Below are 23,973 nucleotides of genomic sequence, written 5' to 3' on the forward strand. Positions count from 1 at the left end.
TTCAGAATAACACGGTTGGAAGGGACCTTGGAGGTCACCTAGTCCAACCCCCTGCTCAAGCAGGAGACCCTAGACAAGAGGTAGGCAACCTTGCCTCTTTTATGACTCGTGGATTTCAAACTCCCAGAATTCCTGAGTTCAGCATGGCCAGTTCAGGAATTCTGGGTATTGGAAGTCCACGAGTCATAAAAGAGCCAAGGTTGCCTACCCCTGCCCTTGACCATTCCGAATAAGAGAACAACAGGGTTGGAAGGGACCTCGGAGGCCATCCAGTCCAACCCCCTGCTCAAGCAGGAGACCCTTAGGGAATCACAGAGTAACAGAGTCTTGAGGATCCGGTGAGTTTTCCTCCCTTAAAAGAAAAAAAAATGCCCAGAACCAGGGCCAACCTGGCTCCCCGGGAACCCAGCTTCGGAAGCCCGGAGCGAGGCAGACTCGGCCGCAGCTCCCGGCCACGGGAGGAGGCCCCCACCCCAGAGTTAGGAAGCTGGTGCCCGCCATACCCAGACCTGGGTCCCTCACTCTCCGTCTTTCTTTCCAGCGACGTGGCCGTGGAGCTGCCCTTCACCCTGATGCACCCCAAACCGAAGGAAGAGGCCTTGCACCAAGACGGTGAGATGGTCTGAGGGGTTGGGGGGTACGGAGGGGTTGGGGGGGGCTCAGCTGGGTCCGGGGGTGCAGGGCGGGACCTGGGGAAGGGTCCGGTTTCAGAGTGGGGCTTGGCCTCTCTCCCACCCCATGGCTTCGAGAACCGAAGCCTTTTGGGCCGTGCTTCCAGATTACAGAGCGAAGGACCCCCTTGGTCCAGGTAGTCCTCGTCTTACGACGATCCCTTTAGTGACTGTTCGTAGCATTTACGACGGCACTGATAAAAAAAGGGACTTCGCACGACGGTTGCAGGGTCCTCGCGGGCCCCCCTAGGAGAAACTCAGAGGCCTGGGAACGGACTCGTGTTTATGACCGTGGCAGGGTCACCAGGGAGTGGGGGGGTGGCTGAGAGGGTGTCAACGCGATCCCCTTTTTGTGGCCGGCAAAGTCACTACGGAAGCCAGATTCACTTAACAAGCGTGTTTCTAGCTTAACAACTGCAGGGATCCCCTTAACCCAGGGGTAGGCAACCTTGGCTCCTTCATGACTGGTGGACTTCAACTCCCAGAATTCCTGAGCCAGCATGGGGGAACTATGGCCCCTTCATGACTTGGGGACTTCAACTCCCAGAATTCCTCAGCCAGCATGGGGGAACTATGGCTCCTTCATGACCCGTGGACTTCAACTCCCAGAATTCCTGAGCCATCATGGGGGAGCTATGGCCCCTTCATGACTCGTGGACTTCAACTCCCAGAATTCCTCAGCCAGCATGGGGGAAACTATGGCCCCTTCATGACTCGTGGACTTCAACTCCCAGAATTCCTGAGCCAGCATGCAGGAACTATGGCCCCTTCATGACTGGTGGACTTCAACTCCCAGAATTCCTCAGCCAGCANGGCCCCTTCATGACTGGTGGACTTCAACTCCCAGAATTCCTGAGCCAGCATGGGGGAGCTATGGCCCCTTCATGACTCGTGGACTTCAACTCCCAGAATTCCTCAGCCAGCATGGGGGAGCTATGGCCCCTTCATGACTCGTGGACTTCAACTCCCAGAATTCCTGAGCCAGCATGCAGGAACTATGGCCCCTTCATGACTGGTGGACTTCAACTCCCAGAATTCCTCAGCCAGCATGGGGAAAACTTTGGCCCCTTCATGACTCGCGAACTTCAGCTCCCAGAATTCCTGAGCCAGCATGGGGGAACTATGGTCCCTTCATGACTCGTGGACTTCAACTCCCAGAATTCCTGAGGCAGCATGGGGGAACTATGGCCCCTTCATGACTCGCAGACTTCAACTCCCAGAGTTCCTGAGCCAGCGTGGCACACCTTGGAAACCTCTCCCTTTCCCCTCAGCATGGCTGGCTCAGGAATTCTGGGAGTTGAAGTCATAAAAGAGCCAAGGTTGCCTACCCCTGCCTTAACCGATGTAGCACCCGAGGTCGTAAAATGGGGAAAAACTCACTTAACAACCATCTTGCTTAGCAACTGATCTTTTAGGCTCCATAGCGGTTGTACGTCAAGGACTACCTGTATTCCAAATTCAGCTTCTGGAAGCATGGAAGCCAGAAATGAGGGACCGGCTTCTTCTGATGCTGGAGGGGGAGGGGAGGCTGAAGGAGCAGGTTAGCTGGCTGGGGAATGCTGGGAGTTGAAGTCCACCCCTCCTAAAAAGGTGAAGGTGTGGAAAGAGGGCTCCCAGTCTGTTTGTGAACCTCAGCAACTTGAAAATGGATGGATTTCAATTCCCAGAATCCCCCAGCCAGCTGAATGGGAAGATGGGTGGACTTCAACTCCCAGAATCCCCCAGCCAGCTGAATGGGAAGATGGGTGGACTTCAATTCCCAGAATCCTCCAGCCAGCTTAATGGAAGGATGGCTGGACTTCAATTCCCAGAATCCTCCAGTTAACTGAATGGGAAGATGGGTGGACTTCAACTCCCAGAATCCCCCCACCAGCTGAATGGGAAGATGGGTGGACTTCAGCTCCCAGAATTCCCTAGCCAGCTGAATGGGAAGTTGGGTGGACTTCAACTCCCAGAATCCCCCTGCCAGCTGAATGGGAAGATGAGTGGACTTCAACTCCCAGAATTCTCTGGCTGGTTGGAGACTCCTTGGAGTTGAAGTCCAGCCTTCTTAAAATGGCTAAGGTTGGGAAATACGGCTCTAAATCATTGTTTCTCAACCCCAAGAACTTGACGGTGGGTGGACTTCAACTCCCAGAATTCCCTGGCTGGCTGTGGAATTCTGGGAGTTGAAGTCCACCCCTCTTAAAGTGACCAGTTTTGAAAAAGAAACATGGCCACAGCGCGCAGCTTTTTCAAAGGCCTGGATCTGCAAGGGATAGATGAACATCCTCCCGAAAGGACCTTCCTGAGGACTGCCGTCTTGAGAGGGCTGGCGAGTTGAAAAAAAATCAAGTTGGCCGGGCTGCTGTCCGAGGAAACTGATTGGCTGGCTTTGCTTCTTGGTTTCAGCTCCACAAAACGAAGCTCCCATCGACACAAACCTCATAGAGCTCGACACAAAGTAAGTCAAACGGGGTGTTGGTGCGTCTGTGTGTGTTCGGAAGAGCTGCTCACGGGAAACCTGGGTTCTTTGCATGTGAGCGAGTAGCCATTTCAATCCTCTGTCTTCTACAGCAGGGGTCCTCAACCTTGGCCACTTTTAAGACTTGTGGACTTCAACTCCCAGAATTCCTCAGCCAGCTTTGCTGGCTGAGGAATTCTGGGAGTTGAAGTCCACAAGTCTTAAAGTGGCCATGATTGAGGACCCCTGCTCTAAATGAATTAAATCCCAATCTAATCTTGCTTTCTCCTGAGGGGGGCCTCCAAATACATCCAAACCCACAACTCCTGAACATCGTGGGCAGCTCTGGCTGGGAATTATGGGAGTTATCATCACCACACCTCTGAAGGAGATCTTAGGCCGAACCATATGCTTGGGATTGGTGTAGGCCCTGTTTACCGTAGCAATTCCCAGGCATGTGGACTTCAACTCCCAGAATTCTCCTCAATGGCCACAGTGGCTGAGGAATTCTGGGAGTTGAAGTCCCCAAGTCATCAAAGGGCCAAGTTTCAAGACCCCTGGACTTCAACTCCCAGAATTCCTCAGCTAGGCACGCTGGCTGAGGAATTCTGGGAGTTGAAGTCCACAAGTCTTAAAGTGGCCAAGGTTGAGGACCCCTGTTCTACAGGTTGTCCTCAACTTACAGCCATTATTTTAGCGACCGTTGGAAGCTTTAAAAAGCACTGGAAATAGTGGCTCAAAACCAGTCCTCACTCTTACGACCGTCACAGCATCCTCCATGATCACGGGATCAGCTAATTTGGACGCTTGGCAACCGGCATATATTTATGATGGTCACCGTGTCCTAGAATCGCGTGATCCCCATTTGTGACTTTCCCAGCCGGCTTCCGACAAACCAAGTCAGTGGCGGAAGCCGGATCCGTTTAACGACCACGTGATTCACTTAACAACTGCAGTGGTTAATAGATAGTCCTTGACTTATCACTGACTGTTCCAAATTACAACAGCACAGCAAAAAGGACCATTTTTCACACTTGCCACCGTTACAGCATCCCCCACCGTCACGTGATCTACATTTGGACGCTCGGCAACTGACTCACATGTATGACGGTCGCCGTGTCCCGGGGAGGGGGGTGTCACGTGATCCCCTTTTGCGACCCGCTAACAAGGAAAGTCAATGTTAACACTGAACAACTTCACAACTGCAGGGATTCGTTTAACAAACGTGGCGGGGAAAGTCGTAAAACGGGGCCAAACTCACTTAACGAATGTCTCGCTTATAGCTCAATTGCGGTCGTTAAGTCAAGGACTACCTGTAACGATTGTAAAATTGGGCACCAGTCACTAAACGACCCCTTTGCTTAGCAATGGAAATCCTGGTTCACTTGCGGTCGTATGTTGAGGATTACCTGCAACCCGATAGTCAGTGGATTCGTGGACTCATGGGTGGGTGGTGGGGTTGGACTAGATGACCTACAAGGTCCCTTCCAATTCTCTGATTCTGATTCTGACCCTGTCTCCATTCCAAGATCTGTGACTTGAACCCTTCAACCGCTCACCCTCGATTCCCCAGCCTTCATGTCCATTCTTCTTCTTCTTCTTCTTCTTCTTCTTCTTCTTCTTCTTCTTCTTCTTCTTCTTCTTCTTCTTCTTCTTCTTCTTCTTCTTCTTCTTCTTCTTCTTCTTCTTCTTCTTCTTCTTCTTCTTCCTTTACACGGCCCCAACTCTTTACCTACTCTGTGCGCACCGGGAAGCCAGGAGAACCACAAGAACGGTTCCACGGGAGCGGCGGTCAGAGAAAATGATTAAAAAGACACACAGATTTTAAGCCAGAATTATTTTTGTTAGGTATAATTGTAGGAAATTAGGAGAAGGAATATGTGTATTTATTGTTGCGTGTGTTAACTGCAGCGAGAATTGTATTTATTTGCTCAGTGTTGGAAAGAGGAAGAATTTCCAGCGGAGGAAGAGATTAATTAAGAAAATTTTAGACTGTGCAGAAATGGACAGACTGACACTGAAAATGGAAGAGAAAGAAGATTCAGAATAGTTTACACCAGGGGTCTTCAAACTTGGCCCTTTGAGGACTTGTGGACTTCAACTCCCAGAATTCCCCAGCCAGCAATTGAATTCTGGGAGTCGAAGTCCATCAGTCTTAAAAAGGATGGGAAACACTGCTCTAAATCAGGGATCTTCCAACTTGGCCCTTTTAGGACTTGTGGACTTCAACTCCCAGAATTCCTCAGCCATCGTGCCTGGCTGAGGAATTCTGGGAGTTGAAGTCCACCAGTCACCAAAGGGCCAAGTTGGAAGACCCCTGTTCTAAAGAGACTGGAGAGCCCCTTGTCTGGAATAGCGTAGAGATTCCTGCTTGAGCAGGGGGTGGACTAGAAGACCTCCAAGGTCCCTTCCACACTCTGTTATTCTGTGATTCTGATTTTCTAGTCGGCCTTTACACCAGGGCTCTTCCAACTTGGCCCTTTGAGGACTTGTGGACTTCAACTCCCAGAATTCCTCAGCCAGGCACGCTGGCTGAGGAATTCTGGGAGTTGAAGTCCACAAGTCAAGTTTGAAGACCCCTGGTTTAGAGCAGTGTTTCCCATCCTTTTTAAGACTGATGGACTTCAACTCCCAGAATTCAGTTGCTGGCTGGGGAATTCTGGGAGTTGAAGTCCACAAGTCTTGAAAGGAGCCAAGGTTGGGGACCCCTGTTTTGGAATGGCTAGAAAAACGAGGTAGAGAGAGAAAGGAGTTTAACACGTGCTAATAAACTACACCAGTGTTTCTCAACCTTGACCATTTTAAGGCATGTGGACTTCAACTCCCAGAATTCCACAGCCAGCATTGCTGGCTGTGGAATTCTGGGAGTTGAAGTCCACATGCCTTAAAATGGTCAAGGTTGAGAAACACTGAACTAAAAACACTGGAACCCAGACAATACGCCGCTGATAAAATATTCCGGATTGGTGGTGATAAAAAAAATTAATAAAATACTGAACGGGGGGGGGGGGGGGGGAAGAAAGAAAGAAGGGTGAATGTCCAGCTGAGTTTCCTTCTCCCCCCTGCCCACAATTCTCCAGCCCCCTGACCCATTTCCTTGTGTCCTCTTTTTTTTCCCCGCAGCGACGACGACATCGTCTTCGAAGACTTCGCCCGCCAGAGACTCAAATGCATGAAGGACGAGGAAGAGGAGGCCGACGGAACAAACTCCCCCCAGCTGAACGACAGATAAACGGCCCACCTCCCTTCTCCCTTTCCACTCCGGAGCCCCCCCACCCCCAGCACTCCCCCCTCCTCTTTTTCTATATTAAGTTTTGGGAAGTTGCGTTCTTTTTCACACGTTGACCCGCGAGGAGGTGCGGTCCGTCCCCTTGCAAACACACGGGCCTGGGTTCGAGGTCACCGCCCGGTCTGAATTCTGCGGGCGGGGTCTAAGAACGAAGCTGCGTTGTCCAGCCACGCTTAGGGCATGTGTGGGCCTGCATGTGTGTGTCTCTCTGTGTGTGTGTGTGTGTGTGTGTGTGTGTGTGTGTGTTCGGGAGGGGCTGATGGTATCATGACTCCGAGGGTCCTTGGTGCTCTCTGAGCTGGGTGGGTTTTCTTGCAGATGTTTTGTGACCCAACTAGGGAACATCATCAGTGCTAGAAGGGAGGAGGAGAAGGAAGAGGAAGGAAGGAAGGAAGGAAGGAAGGAAGGAAGGAAGGAAGGAAGGAAGGAAGGAAGGAAGGAAGGAAGGAAGGAAGGACTGACTGTGGGGTCCTTGGTGCTCTCTGAGCTGGGTGGTTTCCTTGCAGACGTTTCATGACCCAACTAGGGAACATCATCAATGCTAGAAGGAAGGAAGGAAGGAAGGAAGGAAGGAAGGAAGGAAGGAAGGAAGGACTGACTGTGGGGTCCTTGGTGCTCCCTGAGCTGGGTGGTTTTCTTGCAGACGTTTCATAACCCAACTAGGGAACATCATCAATGCTAGAAGGGAGGGCAGTTTGCGGAGAGGAGGAGGAGGAGGAACACTTGATTTAAGCTTTCCCACGCTCCTCCAGTGCTGTTAATCCCGTAGGCTAGCTGACCTCCGATTTCAAATTCTCCCTCTTCCCCTTACCGAGTGTCACGTTCCTGGCCACGTGACACCAGGTCACAATCTCTTCTCTGGCAGACCCAACTCCCTAGCTGGCAAGTTCATGCCACACACACACACATACACATACACATACACATACACACACACACACCTCTTTGCAAAAGCCAGGACACAACGAAGCACAAACACCCCAGCCAAGTTTCTCACTCCCTTTCTCAGCTCTTCAAAAATTGCCCTCCTCCCCTTCGGGCCAGTGTCGACACTCAGCTCCCCAGTGAGTTGTGATACCACACCTGTCTCCCCCTGTGTGACCAGGGTGTCGTGACTGCACACTTCCGGTCGTCCCATCCATTCCGCATTTCCTTGGTAGTACAGGTAGCCCTCGACGTGTCGTACGACCCCAATTTTGCCCAAAACTCCAGTTTCTGAGCAAAACGGTCGTTAAGTTAATGTTTTGCTCCATTTTACGACCTTTGTTCCCACGGTTCTTAAGTCATTAAGCGAGTGACACAGTTGTTAAGTGAATCTGGCTTTTCCCATGTGCTTTGCTTGTCAGAAGGTCACAAAAGGGGATCGCCTGACACACACACGCCTCTAGGACACGACAACCGTCATAAATACGAGTCGGTTGTCAAGCGTCCGAATGTGTCGTGCCCCGGTCGTAAGTGTGAAAAACAGTCGTAAGTCACTTTTTTCACTGTTGTTGTGACTTTGAACGGTCACTAAGTGAAGTATTGTAAGTTGAGGACTACCTGTATTTATTTTTTAAAACATGACGAGAACAGGACCAGAAGAGAAGTCAAGATATACACATACACAACTCACATCATTTTGTACAAAAGTTTTGTACACTAGTGGTCTCATAACTGGACGTCCAGTTCATCTCTCCGGGCAAATGCTTCTTACAGATCTTCTAGAGAATCAGACAACACACATGGTGGGCGACATATGACACACTTATGTTTTGACAGCATGCACAACCACACCACAATCACAACGAGGGAAATCCTTCCATTTCCCGCTTAGACAGGGCAGAGGGACCTCTTCCAAATATCTCACCTAATTGTTTTCAATTTCATCCAGACAGGTCAAAAAAAAGGTGATTTTGGTGGAGGCAGAGTAGTTTGCCCAAAACGGATGAGGATTGATGAGAATACAGGCGGTCCTCGCTTTATAACGATTCATTTAGTGTCCACTAGAAGTTATAGAAGCACTGAAAAAGAAGTGACTTGTGAATTTTTTCTTATTTACAATTGTTCAGAACTATAATTTACACCCTCTATAACAGGGGTCTTCCAACTTGGCCCTTTGATGACTTGTGGACTTCAACTCCCAGAATTCCACAGCCAGGCACGCCTGGCTGAGGAATTCTGGGAGTTGAAGTCCACAAGTCATCAAAGGGCCAAGTTGGAAGACCCCTGGACTTCAACTCCCAGAATTCCTCAGCCGAGCACGCTGGCTGAGGAATTCTGGGAGTTGAAGTCCATAAGTCATCAAAGGGCCAAGTTGGAAGACCCCTGGACTTCAACTCCCAGAATTCCTCAGCCGAGCACGCTGGCTGAGGAATTCTGGGAGTTGAAGTCCACAAGTCATCAAAGGGCCAAGTTGGAAGACCCCTGCTCTATAACTTACAACCGTCGCAGCGTCCCCATGGCCACGTGATCAAGATTTAGATGCTTGGCCATTGACTCACATTTGTGACGGTCGCGGAATCCCCTTTTTGGGACCTTCGGATGAGCAAAGCCACTGAGGAAGCCATATTCACTTAACAACCGTGTTACTCACTTAACAGCTGCTGCGATTCACTGAACAACTGTGGTAAGGAAGGTCGTAAAAGGGGGCAAAATACACTTAAATGTCTCACTTAGCAACGGAAACATTGGGATCCATTATGGTTGTAAGCCGAGGACTTACCTGTGTTTGCCTTTCTTTGGCCCGTCTGGTGTGTGGCTCTGGGCTCGTTGATCTGTGCTCTTCCACGCCGGGGAGACTTTGGGGGCTCCCCACTGACCCCCCACCCACCCTCCCCAGGCCGATCGTGGAGTCAAATAGGGATCCAATACAGAGAGTCCTCGCCTTACGGCCACAACGGAGCCCAACATTTAATGTTGCTAAATGAAACATTGGTTAAATGAGTTTGCCCCTTTGACGACTTTTTTTTCTCACTCTTGTTAAGTGAATCATTGCCTTGATTCAGTTAGTGACACGGTCGTTAAGCGAACCTGCATTCCCCATTCAGTTTGCTTGTCCGAAGGTCGCAAAAGCGGATCGCGTGACCCCGGGACGCTGCAACTGTCCTAAGTACATGCCAGTTGCCAAGCCTCTGAATTTTGGTGGGGATGCTGCAACCGTCGTTCAGTGGGAAAAGCGGTCCGGAATCCCTTTTTTTCAGCGCACATTGTAACTTTGAACGGTCACTAAATGAACCATCGTAAGTCGAGGACTACCTGTATAGCCAGCCCGGCACTCCCTCCAGCGAACCCAACCGCCTGCGACCCTTTCACCCTGTCCTCGGCTTGGCTTCTGTTCCTTTCCTGTGACGGTTTGTGTGGTTTTTGTCAAATAAATTATTCTAGTTTATTAATCCGAGCGACGTTTCCGCTTCTCTTGACTGGCGCCCGGTGTCCTTGCTCCCCTCGGTGGGCGGGAGGGACCGGCCGGCTCTGGGACCAGCCTGGATGAGTGTGCAGAATGGAGAGGGAGGGGGGTTGTGGAAGTCGTCACACACACTCGGTCGCGTCACACAACACGCTTTCTCCAGCCGGTTCTAAAGGCGGTTTCTGCACACCGTGCTAAACCTAGTTAGCTTCAATCTTGGTTTGTTTTTTCTTTGTTTAGCAAGTTGGGCTCAGTTAGGGGGTCAAATTATTCTCCAAAGCACCAGAGGGCAGGACGAGAAACAAGGGTTGGAAACTGGCCAAAGAGAGAAGCAATCTGGAATTAAGGAGAAACTTCCTGACAGTGAGGACAATTAACCAGTGGAACTCCTTGCCACCAGACGTTGTAGGAGCTCCATCATTGGAGGTTTTTAAGAAGAGGCTGGACAGCCATTTATCTCAGATGGTATAGGTTCTCCTGCTTGAGCAGGGGGGGGCTGGACTAGAAGACCTTCCCAGGTCCCTTCCAGCTCTATCCTATTCTATTCAGACGGTTTCAACCTTAGCAGCTTGAAGGTGAGTGGACTTCAACTCCCAGAATTCCCCAGCCAGCCACGGAAGGAGGCGGGAACCAGGAGAGGACAACTGGGAAACTGAGGCAGGGCCGTACGGACATCCCACACCCAGTTTTTTTGTGCAGGAAACCGCACGAATGCTACACGAAAGCCCTTCCCGGTTCCTCCGACACGAGGCTTCACACATTCTTTGACACACTTGCACGCAGGGATTCTGGAACGAGTTCAACAGACTGGATGGTACCTCTGTCAAAAACGGTGTAGGATCTCCTACTTGGGCAGGGGGTTGGACTAGATGACCTCAAAGCTCCCTTCCGACTCTTGTTATTCTCTTCTACTTGTATGGGCACACTTGTGACAAGGGGTTTAAACTCAGGCCATCCTCAGCTTACAGCCACAACTGAGCCAGCTGCTAAACGAGACAGCCGTTAAATGAGTTTTGCCCCATTTTATGACCATATGGAATGGAATGGAATGGAATTGGATAGAACAGAACAGAATAGAATAGAATAGAATAGAATAGAATAGAATAGAATAGAATAAAGAATAAAGAATAAAGAATAAAGAATAAAATAAAATAATTTTTTTAAATAAAATAAAATGGAATAGAGAATAAATAGAATAGAATAGAATAGAGAATAAAATAAAATGGAATGGAATGGAATAGAATGGAATAAAATAAAATAATATAAACACAGCCCTGTGTTTTGCCCCATTTTATAACCATATGGAATGGAATGGAATAGAATAGAATAGAATATAAAATAAAATAAAATGGAATGGAATGGAATAGAATACAGAATAGAATATAGAATGGAATGGAATAAAATAAAATATAGAATAGAATATAGAATGGAATAGAATAGAATAGAATAGAATAGAATAGAATAGAATAGAATAGAAAATATGGAATGGAATAGAATAGAAAATAGGATAGAGAGCTGGAAGGGTTCCTTAGAGGTCTTCTAGTCCAGCCCCCCTGCTCAAGCAGGGGAACCTACACCTATATAGCAAGAGAGGTGGTGAAACGGGGCAAAACCCACTTATCCATCGTCTCCCTGAGCCACAGAAACGTTGGGCTCAGCGGCGGTCGTACGTCGAGGATTCCCCGCGTCCAATCAGGGCGGAAAGCGCTTCGCTTCTTTTCCGAGGCAGCGAAGGGAGGCAAAGGGTTAAGTGGGCGTGGCCACGGGGCCGGCGCTCCCGGGCAGGGCTCGTCCTTCTCCAACCCGACGGCCGCAACGCGGGCGGCTCCGTGGCGGGGGCGCCCGCGAGCCACTCCGATGCCTCGCCAGCTTCCGGGCAGCTTTTGCAACGCCCCCGTCTCGTCTGGACCCTCCGCAGTTGACTCCCCGTCCGGGTCCGCGGCTCCCCCGCTTCCTTGGCCGGCAAGATCCGCCTCTGCGACTTGCGGCGGTGCAATTCCGCCCCCTTCGGCTTTTCCTGCCTGCAAGACCCCCGCCCCGGGAATCCCCCCCCCCCCGCTCACCCGGCTGCGAGGGTCGCCTTGAGCCCCGAGGGCTCCTCCGGGCGGTGAGTGGCAAGCAAAAGGGGTGCTGGGGGGGGCGGAGTGGGCACCACCCAGCGATCCCCCCCCTTTCTGGTCCTCCCTGCGCCCTTTTTTTAATCCTGCAATATTTGCATTTCAAGAAGGACCTACGGGGAGTTCCCGACTTACAACGGCCCGTTTACTGACCGTTCCACGTTGCAACGGCGCTGGAAAAAAAAAAGGGACTTAGGACCGTCTTTCGCACACACAACCGATGCAGCGTCCCCCGGGGTCGTGGGATTGTCGCAGGAAAAGTTCCCATAATAGGAGAAGCCCAAACTGCAATATTTGCATTTCAAGAAGGACCTACGGGGAGTTCCCGACTTACAACGGCCCGTTTAGTGACCGTTCCAAGTTGCAACGGCACTGGAAAAAAAAAAGGGACTTAGGACCGTCTTTCGCACACACAACCGATGCAGTGTCCCCCGGGGTCATGGGATTGTCGCAGGAAAAGTTCCCATAATAGGAGAAGCCCAAACTACGCAAGATGAGCTGGGTTTGGGGGGGTGGGGAGAGGGAGAGATAAAAGGGGTCCAAAGTTTGGCAAGATCAGCCAATAATTGCCGGAGCGTTTGCTGGACTGCAAAAGAGGAGGAGGGGCGGGAGAGAAAAGAGAATTTAAAAGTTTAAAATAGATCTTTCCCAAAGTTGGCCATGTTCTTCAGAGCACCAGAAGGCAGGACAAGAAGCGACAGATGGAAACTGATCAAGGAGATGTTGAAGGAAAAGTCTTCGTCGTGGTTCAGTCCAAGCCGGGAATAAACAAACAAGGCGACTGCTTTAGAAAGAAGGTTGCAGTTTATTGAAGAGGAGAGCCAGACAGGAAGATGGCTCTGGAAGAAGAGAGAGAGAGAAAAAGAGGCTGAGCACATGTGAGGAGTGGGTGTTTATACCCTCTGGAGCCTTTTGTTTGGAGTTGTTCCTGTGGCATGAACTTTGACCTGAGTCTGAGTGTGCCTTTCTGGTATCTGTGGGTCAATCCTATTATGTCCTGTCTTAGAATTTGGGTGGGGTGTGTAGATTTTAGGTGTCTTTGTCTTCCTAAGCTTCTAGCTGGAGGCCTCCAACCTTGCTGAATGGATTATTACATCTGCATTTCTACAGAGCTGGTTTCTGCTTGGGGGAAGGAGACTTGGGGCTATTAAGAAAAACTGGGCATGTTTTTCTTGTGGGAAGTCAGACCCCCCCCCCCAGAGAAGGAAATATTAATTTCCTTCTCTGGGGGGGGGTCTGACTTCCCACAAATCCCCCCTTTGTGCCACAATAGTGTGGGTGACACACTTCTACTGGCACAAGGGTTAAGATTGATCTACCAGGGAGACTTGGTAAACAAGCTTTAAACCGTTAATGCAAAAAAAAAAAAGGGGGGGAGGCACTAATAGAGTTCAACCATGAAGGTCTAACACCAGAGCAAAAATTCTGTTAGATGGAAAAGAAATTTATAGTGTCCAATATTCTGTGCCAATTCTTTTTAAATGTCGGATGTCACTTTGAGCTTCCAGTCAGGTTTTGAAGCACATGCCTCAAAATTTGTCACAGCCCTGGTCTTCATCAGTACATAACCACTGACGACCCATTTTCAAGGGTTGTTTCCTGCCTTAGCTCTTAGTTCAGTTCACCCAGGTTAGTGATGTCCAATTGAGGTTAGCCAGTATGCAAACTAGGCTATTAAATTTTCTTAAATTGCACATAGTGAGCGGGGCTTGCCATTCACTGGGGGGTGGAGACTTGCCCCGCAGACTTGCCGTCTTTTCCGGACGCCATCAGAGGTTGTGACACCTAGGACTCCCAATCTACCAGTGCAAGATATTCAGGGCTTAGGTTTGGAGATCTCTTTTCTGCTACTTCCCCCTTAGAATTTTGCTGGAAGTTGTTCCTACAAAGTCCAGCTCTCTATCCTATTTTTCTATTTTCTATTCTGTTCTGTTCTGTTCCATTCATTCCATTCTATTTTATTCTATTCTCACTAAACTAAACCAGCTAGCCGTGCCTGACCACCACCTGTAAGTGGGTCACAACTGGCCCTCGGCTTGCAGCCGTGCATTTAGCGACCGCTCGTAGTTGCAACAGCAAGAAAAAAGAGACATATCTCCAATCCTCGCACTTATGAGTGTTTTTTTTTCCTCTTCTCTTCTTTTTTTCCTTCCTCTGGGAATTCTCCCGTCTTCAGAGGAGATGGCTAAGGAGCCGCGGGGCCTTGTGCCGATGACCCTTTTCTCCCGGGCAAAGTATGGGGCCACTTACCGCATCCCAGCTCTGCTCTACCAGCCTTCGGATTCCCTCTTCCTGGCCTTTGTGGAGAAACGCTCCTCGCCCCGGGACGAGGACGCCAGGTTCCTGATGCTGAAACGCGGATACAGAGAGGGCGTCTGCGTTAAGGTAATCCTGCAGCCCCAAAGTAGCCCCAATCCTCCAGATCTGTCCCCAGGTAAGTCCTCGGTTTACAACCACAGTCGAGCCCAAGATTTCTCTCGCTGAGCGAAGCGCTTGTTCAGGGGGCTTCTGCGCCATTTTAGGACCTTTCTTGCTGTTAAGTGAATCATCGCCGTGGCTCAGTTAGTAAGACGGCCATTAAGTGAATCCGGGTCACCCGTTGACTGTGCTTGTCGGAAGGTCGCAAAAGGAGATCACGTCACACACATACACACACACACACCGGGACGCTGCGACCATCATAAATATGAACCAGATTGCCCAGCGTCTGAATTTGGATTACGTGACCCTGGGGAATGCCGCAACAGTTGTAAGCGCGAAAGACGGCCGTAAATCGCTTTTTTCAGCGCCGTCGTAACTTTGAACGGCCATGAAGCGAATTGTTATAAGTCGAGGACTATCTATACAGTGTCTGTAATCTTCCCGGTCAGCTTCCCAGTCAATGGGGGAATCCAGATTTGCTTAACAACGTGGGATTCGCTTAATGACTGTAGCAAAAGAAGTTGCGAAATTGGGCACGATTCGCTTCACAACTGCCTCACTTAGTGACGCACGTTCTGGCTTTAATGGTGGTTGTAAGCCAAGGACTGTCAGTCCTTTTTCCAGGGTCACTTGGATGGTTTCACAATTCTATTTTAAAAAAGAGAAGAAAAAAAAGATTGTTAGCTGTTAGCTAAATCTGTATTTCTCCCTTCTGTGGATGGGCAGGATTTACAAAATGTATGCTCTCTTTTTGTTTTTCTTTGCATTCTAATGGTTGCTGGAATTGGGTATGTCTAGTTCAGGGGTAGGCAACCTTGGCCCCTTCATGACTGGTGGACTTCAACTCCCAGAATTCCTCAGCCAGCACGGGGAACTATGGCCCCTTCATGACTCGGGGACTTCAACTCCCAGAATTCCTCAGCCAGCATGGGGGAACTATGGCCCCTCATGACTCGGGGACTTCAACTCCCAGAATTCCTCAGCCAGCATGGGGGAACTATGGCCCCTCATGACTCGGGGACTTCAACTCCCAGAATTCCTCAGCCAGCACGGGGAACTATGGCCCCTTCATGACTCGGGGACTTCAACTCCCAGAATTCCTCAGCCAGCATGGGGGAACTATGGCCCCTCATGACTCGGGGACTTCAACTCCCAGAATTCCTCAGCCAGCACGGGGAACTATGGCCCCTTCATGACTGGTGGACTTCAACTCCCAGAATTCCTGAGCCAGCATGGCTCAGCTTGGAAACATCTCCCTTTCCCCTCAGCATGGCTGGCTCAGGAATTCTGGGAGTTGAAGTCCACCAGTCATAAAAGAGCCAAGGTTGCCTACCTCTGGTGTAGTTTAATGAAGAGAAGGACCAGGGGGGACATGATAGCAGCCTTCCAATATCTCAGGGGCAGCCCCAAAGAAGAGGGAGTCAAGCTCTTCTCCAAGGCGCCTGAAGGCAGGACAAGAAGCAACGGATGGAAACCGACCAAGGAGAGAAGCAACCTAGAACTAAGGAGAAACTTCCTGTCAGTTAGAACAATTAACCAGTGGAACCACCTGCCTCCAGAAGCGGTGAATGCTCCAACACTGGAAGTTTTTAAGAAGAGACTCGACAGCCATTTGTCTGAAATGGAATAGGGTTTCCTGCCTGAGCAGAGGGTTGGACTAGATGACCTCCAAGGTCCCTTCCAACTTTATTATTATTATTGTTAATAATAATAATAATAATAATAATAATAATAATAATAATAATAATAATAATTAGATTAGAGGTTTCAGGGCAGTTCTGGCAGAGAGACTTCCACAAAACAGGATATTTATTTTTATCCTGCCTCTGCTATTTTTACAAATAATTCAAGGTGGAAAAGATGCCTAACACACCTTCCTTCTGCTATTTTCCTGACAACGACAACTACAAACCTGTGTGGTGGGCTGAGAAATAGTTATTATTATTATTAGCCGCCCTGTCTTAGAGCAACTAAGATGATCCAAGGCCTGGATCATACGAAGTTGGAATTGATTGATTGGCCTTTCCCCTCCCCCTCCCCCAAAATGGCTGCAGGACTTGGGTTTGGCTAGTCTAAAGGAAAGAAGAAATAGGGGAGACATGATAGCAGTATTGCAGTATTTGAGGGGCTGCCACAAAGAAGAGGGGGCCAGGTTGTTCACCAAAGCACCAGAAGGAAGGACGAGAAACAAGGGTTGGAAACTGATCAAAGAGAGAAGCAACTTGGAATTAAGGAGAAAGTTCCTAACAGTGAGGACAATTAACCAGTGGAACAGCTTGCCACCAGAAGTTGTGGGTGCTCCATCACTGGAGATTTTTAAAAAGAGACTAGACATTCACCTGTCTGAGATGGTAGAGGTTCTCCTGCTTGAGCAGGGGGCTGGACTAGAAGACCTCCAAGGTCCCTTCCAGCTCTATTCTATTCTATTCTATTCTATTCTATTCTATTCTATTCTATTCTATTCTAAACCTGGAATTAAGGAGAAATTTCCTGACAGTGAGGACAATTAACCAGTGGAACAGCTTGCCACCAGAAATCGTGGGCAGTCCATCACTGGAGATTTTCAAGAAGAGGCCAGACAGTCACTTGTCTGAGATGGTATAGGTTCTCCTGCTTAAGCAGGGGGCTGGACTAGAAGACCTCCAAGGTCCCTTCCAGCTCTATTCTATTCTAAATTAGGCAAGAATCAAAAGCCCTTAAGTGAATTGCAGTTGCGTTTTCGGTTCCCCGTTGTCCAGAACTGAATTCCCACAGCACCAGCATAACTTTTTCATGTCCCCAAATCAGTGGATCGTCACCATCCCCTTGAGCTGAGTGTGCAGGACACAAACACTCCATCGGTGTTGGGTGTTGGGGAAAGGGTGTGTAAGTGGAGTTGTGTTTCAAGTTCAGCCAAAAATAAACGGCACGCGCATTCCCAGCGAGCTAGTTAGCCTCCAAAATTAAAAATATAACCTTTTTCTAGCACTTCGCTAGCAGCAAAACCCAACAAGATTATCTACAGCAGGAGTCTTCAACCTTGGCAACTTTAAGACTCGTGGACTTCAACTCCCAGAATTCCTCAGCCAGCGTGCCTAGCTGAGGAATTCTGGGAGTTGAAGTCCAGGGGGTCTTCCAACTTGGCCCTTTGATGACTTGTGGACTTCAACTCCCAGAATTCCTCAGCCAGCGTGCCTAGCTGAGGAATTCTGGGAGTTGAAGTCCAGGGGCCTTCCAACTTGGCCCTTTGATGACTTGTGGACTTCAACTCCCAGAATTCCTCAGCCACTGTGGACATTGAGGAGAATTCTGGGAGTTGAAGTCCCCACGCCTGGAAATGGCCAAGGTAAACAGGGCCTACACCAATCCCAAGCATAAGGTTCGGCCCAAGATCTCCTTCAGAGGTGTGGTGATGATAACTCCCATAATTCCCAGCCAGAATTGCCCATGATGTTCAGGAGTTGTGGGTTTGGATGTATTTGGAGGCCGCCCTCAGGAGAAAGCAAGATTAGACTGGGATTTAATTCATTTAGAGCAGGGGTCCTCAATCATGGCCACTTTAAGACTTGTGGACTTCAACTCCCAGAATTCCTCAGCCATCTTCCTGATCTATAGTATAGCGAGGAAGCATCACTCGTGGTGATAGACAGTCTAAGGGAGTCCTCAGCTTATGACGAAAACTGAGCCCAAAATTTCCATTGCTAAATCAAGACATTATATGAGTTTTGCCCCTGCTCAAGCAGGAAATGCTCCCATTTCTGACAAATGGCTGTCCAGTCTCTTCTCAAAAGCCTCCAGCGATGAAGCACCCGCAACTTCTGGTGGCAAGCCATTCCACTGGTTAATTGTCCTCACTGTCAGGAAGTTTCTCCTTAATTCCAGGTTGCTTCTCTCCTTGGTCAGCTTCCATCCGTTGCTTCTTGACCTGCCTTCAGGCGCTTTGGAGAAGAGGTGGACCCTCTTTTCTTTGAGGGCAGCCCCTCAAATATTGGAACTCTGCTATCATGTCACCCCCGGTCCTTCTCTCCATCAAACAAGACACGCCCAGTCCTTAATTCAGACTTATTTTGACCCTCCGTCTCCTAGTGGGACCATCCCGTGCGGTTGAAGACAGCTGGAATGCCCAACCATCGCACCATGAACCCCTGCCCGGTTTACGACAAGAACAACGGCGTGATATTCCTCTTCTTCATCTGCGTGAAGGCCGATGTTTCGGAACAACGTCAGCTTTGGGGGCGGAGAAACGCCGTCCGACTGGGCTACATCACCAGTCACGATGGTAGCCGCAACTGGAGCACGATGACCGATCTGACCGAGGAGCTGATGGGTGACGCTGAGGCGAGCCAGTGGGCTACCTTCGCGGTGGGACCAGGCCACGGGGTGCAGCGGAGTTCGGGAGACCTGGTGATCCCAGCCTACGCCTACTGCGTCTACAAGTCGTGGTTTGGCTTGTCCTTCCCGTGGTGGGTCAAGCCCCATTGCTTCAGTTTCTACAGCAGCGACGGTGGGCAGACGTGGCGTCGGAGCGAGCTCAACAAATCCCTGAAGACCACCGAGTGCCAGGTGGCCGAGGTGACCTGCCAGGACAACAGGAAGGTGTTATATTGTAATGCCCGAAGTTTGCACAAATTTCGAGCTGTGGCCTACTGCATGGATGATGGACACCGCTTCACGGATTATGCCCTCTGCACGCAACTGAGCGAACAGCCCCTTGGGTGTCAAGGAAGCGTCGTGAGTTTCTTTCCCTCAGATCGGGGCCAAAAGGAGGACCCAGGTGGGTCAAGATCTCCGATGGACGCGTCTCCATCTTCTGCTTCACCCGGGCGTTCCAACCACACGTGGTTGATGTTCTGCCATCCCACCAGCAGGAAGAAGCGAAAGGATCTGGGGATCTACCTGAATCCTTCTCCGATGGAGCAGAGCAGCTGGCTGTCCCCTTGGATCCTCCATAAAGGACCCAGTGGCTACTCGGATCTGGCTGTGTGTGACGATGGGGAATCGCCCACGTTCGCTTGCATATTTGAGCGTGGAGAGTCCAAGGAATACGAGGAGATCGCCTTCTCCATCTTCACTCAGGAGGAGCTCATGAAGAACGTGTTCCCCGTTAAGCCGCCGACAGCCGAGGCCAAACTTACTACCAAGCACTTGAAAGAATCGTGGAAAACTGGGTGAGATTTTACTTTCTCTCTACTCCAAGTACTTTCCCTGTTAAAAGCATTTTGAAAATCTATCCCCTTCTGAGGAGAGAGGGAACTCCATCACCCCACCCTAAAATGGCGGCTCTTGCTTACACAGAGGAAATAAAGCTTTGAGAAAGATTAACTTACCACAATTGGATACCTGTCTGCTGTTTGGAATTTGGGAACCCCAAAAGTTCCTGTTCTCATTGGAATCTGCTACTTTGCCTTATTTGTAAAAAGAACTTAAACCAAAACGACTCGATAGAAAAGAAACATTATATTGATGTGATCATTATTTCTAGGAATAATTGGGGGAATTCCTATATGTAACTGTTATTTATCAAAATAATAAGAACTGTATTATTTCAAGGTTTGCAAAGAAGACATTTTGGGGAAAAGGGGAAATCAACTAAATGTACTATGTGGATTATGGATTATCTATATAAATAAAAATGTAAATGTTCGTTTGTTCAAAATCTTAAATCTCCGAAAGTTCTTCACCGATTGCTTTGAAATTTTGACACAACGTTGCATTCGAATACGCGCGTGTTTATATATACCTATATTATATAGATGTCACACCTGTGACAGGTAAAAACATGATTTTTTTGAAAAACAGCGCCATCTGTTCGACGTAAAAGCAACACACACTTTTACCAGACTGAGCCACAGCAACACGTGGCCGGGTACAGCTAGTAGTATATAAATGTACTATGTGGATTATAAAAGCATAATTTAGTTCTGCTTTCTGGCCAGAAACGCCTCGTAGATTTGCATCATGACTGGAGCGTTTGCTTTACAATCATGAAGTTCGCTTAAGGACCGCCGCATACGTCATAAAATCGGTCAGGGTGACATGACGACCCACTTAACCATCCCATCTTCTGTCCATAATTGCCTATTAGAGTTGTAAGTCAAGGACTGTCGGTATACACGAAATGTCATCCTGCCATTTTCCATTTAAATGTTATCCCCATTCCACTTCCAAAATGGCGGTGCCTTGCTTGACTGTGGCGGCTTTAGTTCTCAAGGGTGTTGAGATTTTGGAGGTGAAATTGACATCCGGCTTGAGGCATTCTAGGGGAACTGCCACAAGAAAGCGGAATTGTAATACTAAACTGGTTTATGACCCGCCAGTCCATATTGGATTTGGAGTTATTTGTCAATAGTTCCTCTGTTGATGAAGCTATTCTGGACAGTCTGCCTTGCTTCGGATCGCTTCGATTGAAAGTGCCAGCAGCACAAATGTTGTGGGTTATGCATAGGGTCTGACATCGGCTGGAATCTCTGAAAGTGCCTGCAGGGAGAGAGGGAAGTGGAGTCGACGCTGTGTCCAGCGTTTTGGGCGATGGAGGCAGAGGGTAATGGCAGCTTTTGCCACAGGGAAGTGACCAACTGACGCCGTTTGGAACCGGGCCGCAGAAGTGGCGGGCAAGCACCCACACACGCGTCCCTACTTGTGCAAGAAGCTGACAAGCTTGGGCACACGTGGTCCATTTGCCCACCACTTGTGGAAATGAAGCTGCATGCGCGTGCTTACCCACCACTTGTACACAACTGTCCCCTCACCCACCCTGCCAGTCCACAAAGCTGGAAAGATTGAGGGACTCTGGTGTGAACATTGGTAAAAGCAGCAGGCCCGGAGAATATCCCTCGGGTGTGTTTTTAGTGTGCAAATGAGTGTGCAAACGGATATTTTCAATCTTTCATTGCAGCAGGCAGTGGTTCCATCGTGTTTTTGTTGTTGTTGTTAATTGCGAAGTCGTGTCCGACCCATCGCGACCCCCTGGACAACGTTCCTCCAGGCCTTCCTGTCCTCTACCATCTTCTGGAGTCCATTTAAGTTCACGCCTCCTGCTTCAGGGACTCCATCCAGCATTAGGCCCTTCTCCAGTGAGTCCTTCCTTCTCATTAGGTGGCCAAAGTACTTGAGTTTCAACTTCAGGATCTGGCCTTTTTAAGACGGCCATTATTTTGCCAGTGCCAAAAAAAGTCTACAATCACGGGTTTAATTATTATCCTCCGCTTGCACTTACGTCGATCATGATAAAATAGTTTGAGTGGCTGATAAAGGACCTTATTGTATCCAGCCTCCGTCCAGCATTTGACTCGCTTCAGTTAGCTTACCATCCAAATCGCTCGACAGAGAATGCTATTCTTTCTGTTTTCCGTCTGAGCTTGGCGCACTTAGAGGAAAGGAACACTCGTGTGTGAATGCCGTTTGTCAACTTCAGTTCAGCATTTAATACAATCAGTCCTCAGCATTAAGTTGATAAAACTGGTCCGTTTAGGCTTCAGTACTCCTTTGTGCAACTGGATCCTTGATTTTCTCACGGATAGGCCCCAGGGCGTGCGAGGTGGGGTTAATATTTCGAACACCATGTTCTTGAGCACGGGCTGTCTCAGAAGTCCGCTGTTGTTCACTCTGTTGACTCATGACCGTTGTACAAGGTTTGCCACCAACCATATTGTGAAATACGCGGATGACACAACCGTAGTTGGGCCTTATTCAGGATGGCAAAGAGGGTGATTTATCAGAAGGAGATAGAGGGTTTGATGAACTGGTGTAATAAAAACAGCCTGTAGGAAACACAAAAAAGATCATTGTCAATTTCAGAAAAGGCAGGGACAGCCACACACCTCTGTGTATTGACAATTCAACTGTGGAGGTGGTTAGCAGCATCACGTTTCTGGGGGTGCAGCTAACAAGTAGGCCAGCGAGACGCTGGTGAAGCGGGCACAACCGCGCCTGCATTTTCTGTGTTGCATGAGAAAAGTACATCTTCCTTCCCCTATCCTGACCACTTTCTACAGAGCAGTGGTTCTCAACCTTTTTAATGCCGCGACCCCAACCAGTCGTAAGTCGAGGACTAAACCAGTCGTAAGTCGAGGACTAAACCGGTCGTAAGTCGAGGACTAAACCGGTCGTAAGTCGAGGACTACCCAACCGGTCGTAAGTCGAGGACTTTCCCTGCCCGGGAGCGCCGTGCATGCGTGGTTCCGCCCCCTGCGCCGGCTGAGGCGTAGCTGGCCAGCGGCAGAGACGGAGCAGGCCGACCACCAGCTGGCCCAGCCCAAGGGAGGTAAGGCACCCGCCGGAAAAGGGGGAAAAAAATGGCGGACAAAAAAATGGCGGACAGCCTTGCTTGGCGACCCCCATGAAATGGTCGATCGACCCCAAATGGGGTCCCGACCCACAGGTTGAGAACCACTGCTACAGAGGGACGATCGAGGGCATCCTGTCATACGGCATCACAGTCTGGTTTGGAGGCATCCCTGCTTCAGACAGGAAGGCGGTGCAGAGAGTGGTGAGGACAGCAGAAAAAAATATTGGACGTTCAGTTCCTTTTATCCAGGACATGGCACATAAGTGACACTTGAGCAGGGTCCACAAGATTGTGTGGAACACTACACATCCTCTTCACGGCTCCGTGGTACCCGAAGCAGAGCATCCAGATTCAGTCACAGTTTAGTTCCATACAATATTAACCTTGTGAACTTTCAAGCTTCCTCCTTCCGTTATGTATTTAAGATGGACAGTGATTAATATATGTGTGTGTGTGTGTTTGTGTGTGTATAGCGCATATATGTGTGTGTATGTGTGCGTGTATGTGTATGGATGTATATATATTTTATATTTTGAGACCGGGCATCAAAAATCTCATTTTTTACTGTGTGCCAGTGTGTTCACAGAAAAAAGTAAACAATAAGGATTGTCTTATCTTTAGCTCAAATACAGACAGCTACTTTAATTTTGGAGAGATCCGAACCTCGAATTTAGTGATGTAAAATATGTCTTTTAAGCCAAAATTCTGATTATTTCATCGCACTCCTGCCAAAGATTTTTTAAAAAAGTTCGTCTCCATTTACAACCTCCAGCCCTATTAAATGATGAAGTTATATATGAGATTATAATTGAGTTGATGCCGCCAATTAAGACATATTTCCTTTATAAATAAAAGTAAAAATATTTGTAATGTTAATTGGAGTGACTGCGAAATTATTTAAGCATGCCAAAGACTCATTTTGGTTTGGGGCAGTTTTCCGATTATCTATTTCACATAAATAGTAAGATTGACTTCACTGTCTCACTTAGCAACAGAAACATTAGACTCAATTGTGGTCATAAATCAAGGACTCCCTGTATTTAAATTCCTCCGTATATTCCTAAATATATACAATGTTTGTGGTCAAAGGGGAGCGTTTAAGCCAGGGGTCTTCAAACTTGGCCCTTGTATGACTTGTGGACTTCAACTCCCAGAATTCCCCAGTCAGCATGGATGGATTTCACCTAAAATTCCTGTCAGCGTGGATGGACTTCAACTCCCAGAATTCCCCAGTCAGCATGGATGGACTTCACCTAAAATTCCTGTCAGCGTGGATGGACTTCAACTCCCAGAATTCCCCAGTCAGCATGGATGGACTTCACCTAAAATTCCTGTCAGCGTGGATGGACTTCAACTCCCAGAATTCCCCAGTCAGCAT

The 23,973-nt window shown here is 48.9% G+C and overlaps 2 protein-coding genes across 2 annotated transcripts in view; both read left to right on the forward strand.

The window, feature by feature from the left end:
* Positions 1–6,346, forward strand: part of ARRB1 (arrestin beta 1) — a 72,905-nt gene extending 66,559 nt beyond the window's left edge. Inside the window, exons 14-16 of the mRNA XM_015815483.1 lie at positions 542–612; positions 3,063–3,114; positions 6,238–6,346. Coding sequence (XP_015670969.1) covers positions 542–612; positions 3,063–3,114; positions 6,238–6,346 — 232 coding nt within the window. The remainder of the gene's footprint in view (positions 1–541; positions 613–3,062; positions 3,115–6,237) is intronic.
* A 7,741-nt stretch (positions 6,347–14,087) lies between these two features.
* On the forward strand, positions 14,088–19,802 carry LOC107287016 (sialidase-3-like). The gene is made up of 2 exons (XM_015815466.2): positions 14,088–14,293; positions 18,395–19,802. The coding sequence occupies exons 1-2, from the start codon at positions 14,090–14,092 to the stop codon at positions 19,478–19,480; spliced, it is 1,290 nt and encodes a 429-aa protein (XP_015670952.1). The 5' UTR covers positions 14,088–14,089; the 3' UTR covers positions 19,481–19,802.
* The last annotated feature ends 4,171 nt before the right edge of the window (positions 19,803–23,973 follow it).

The sequence above is a fragment of the Protobothrops mucrosquamatus genome, unplaced genomic scaffold (genome assembly GCF_001527695.2).
Source record: "Protobothrops mucrosquamatus isolate PMUCROS unplaced genomic scaffold, P.Mucros_1.0 scaffold344, whole genome shotgun sequence".
Classification (NCBI taxonomy): Eukaryota; Metazoa; Chordata; class Lepidosauria; order Squamata; family Viperidae; genus Protobothrops; species Protobothrops mucrosquamatus.

Bases quoted from the DNA above. Each gene is read 5' to 3' on its own strand.
- LOC107287016 (XM_015815466.2), top strand. From the start codon at position 14,090: ATGGCTAAGGAGCCGCGGGGCCTTGTGCCGATGACCCTTTTCTCCCGG. The intron at 14,294-18,394 runs GTAATCCTGCAG...TCCGTCTCCTAG, and splicing joins GAGAGGGCGTCTGCGTTAAG to TGGGACCATCCCGTGCGGTT.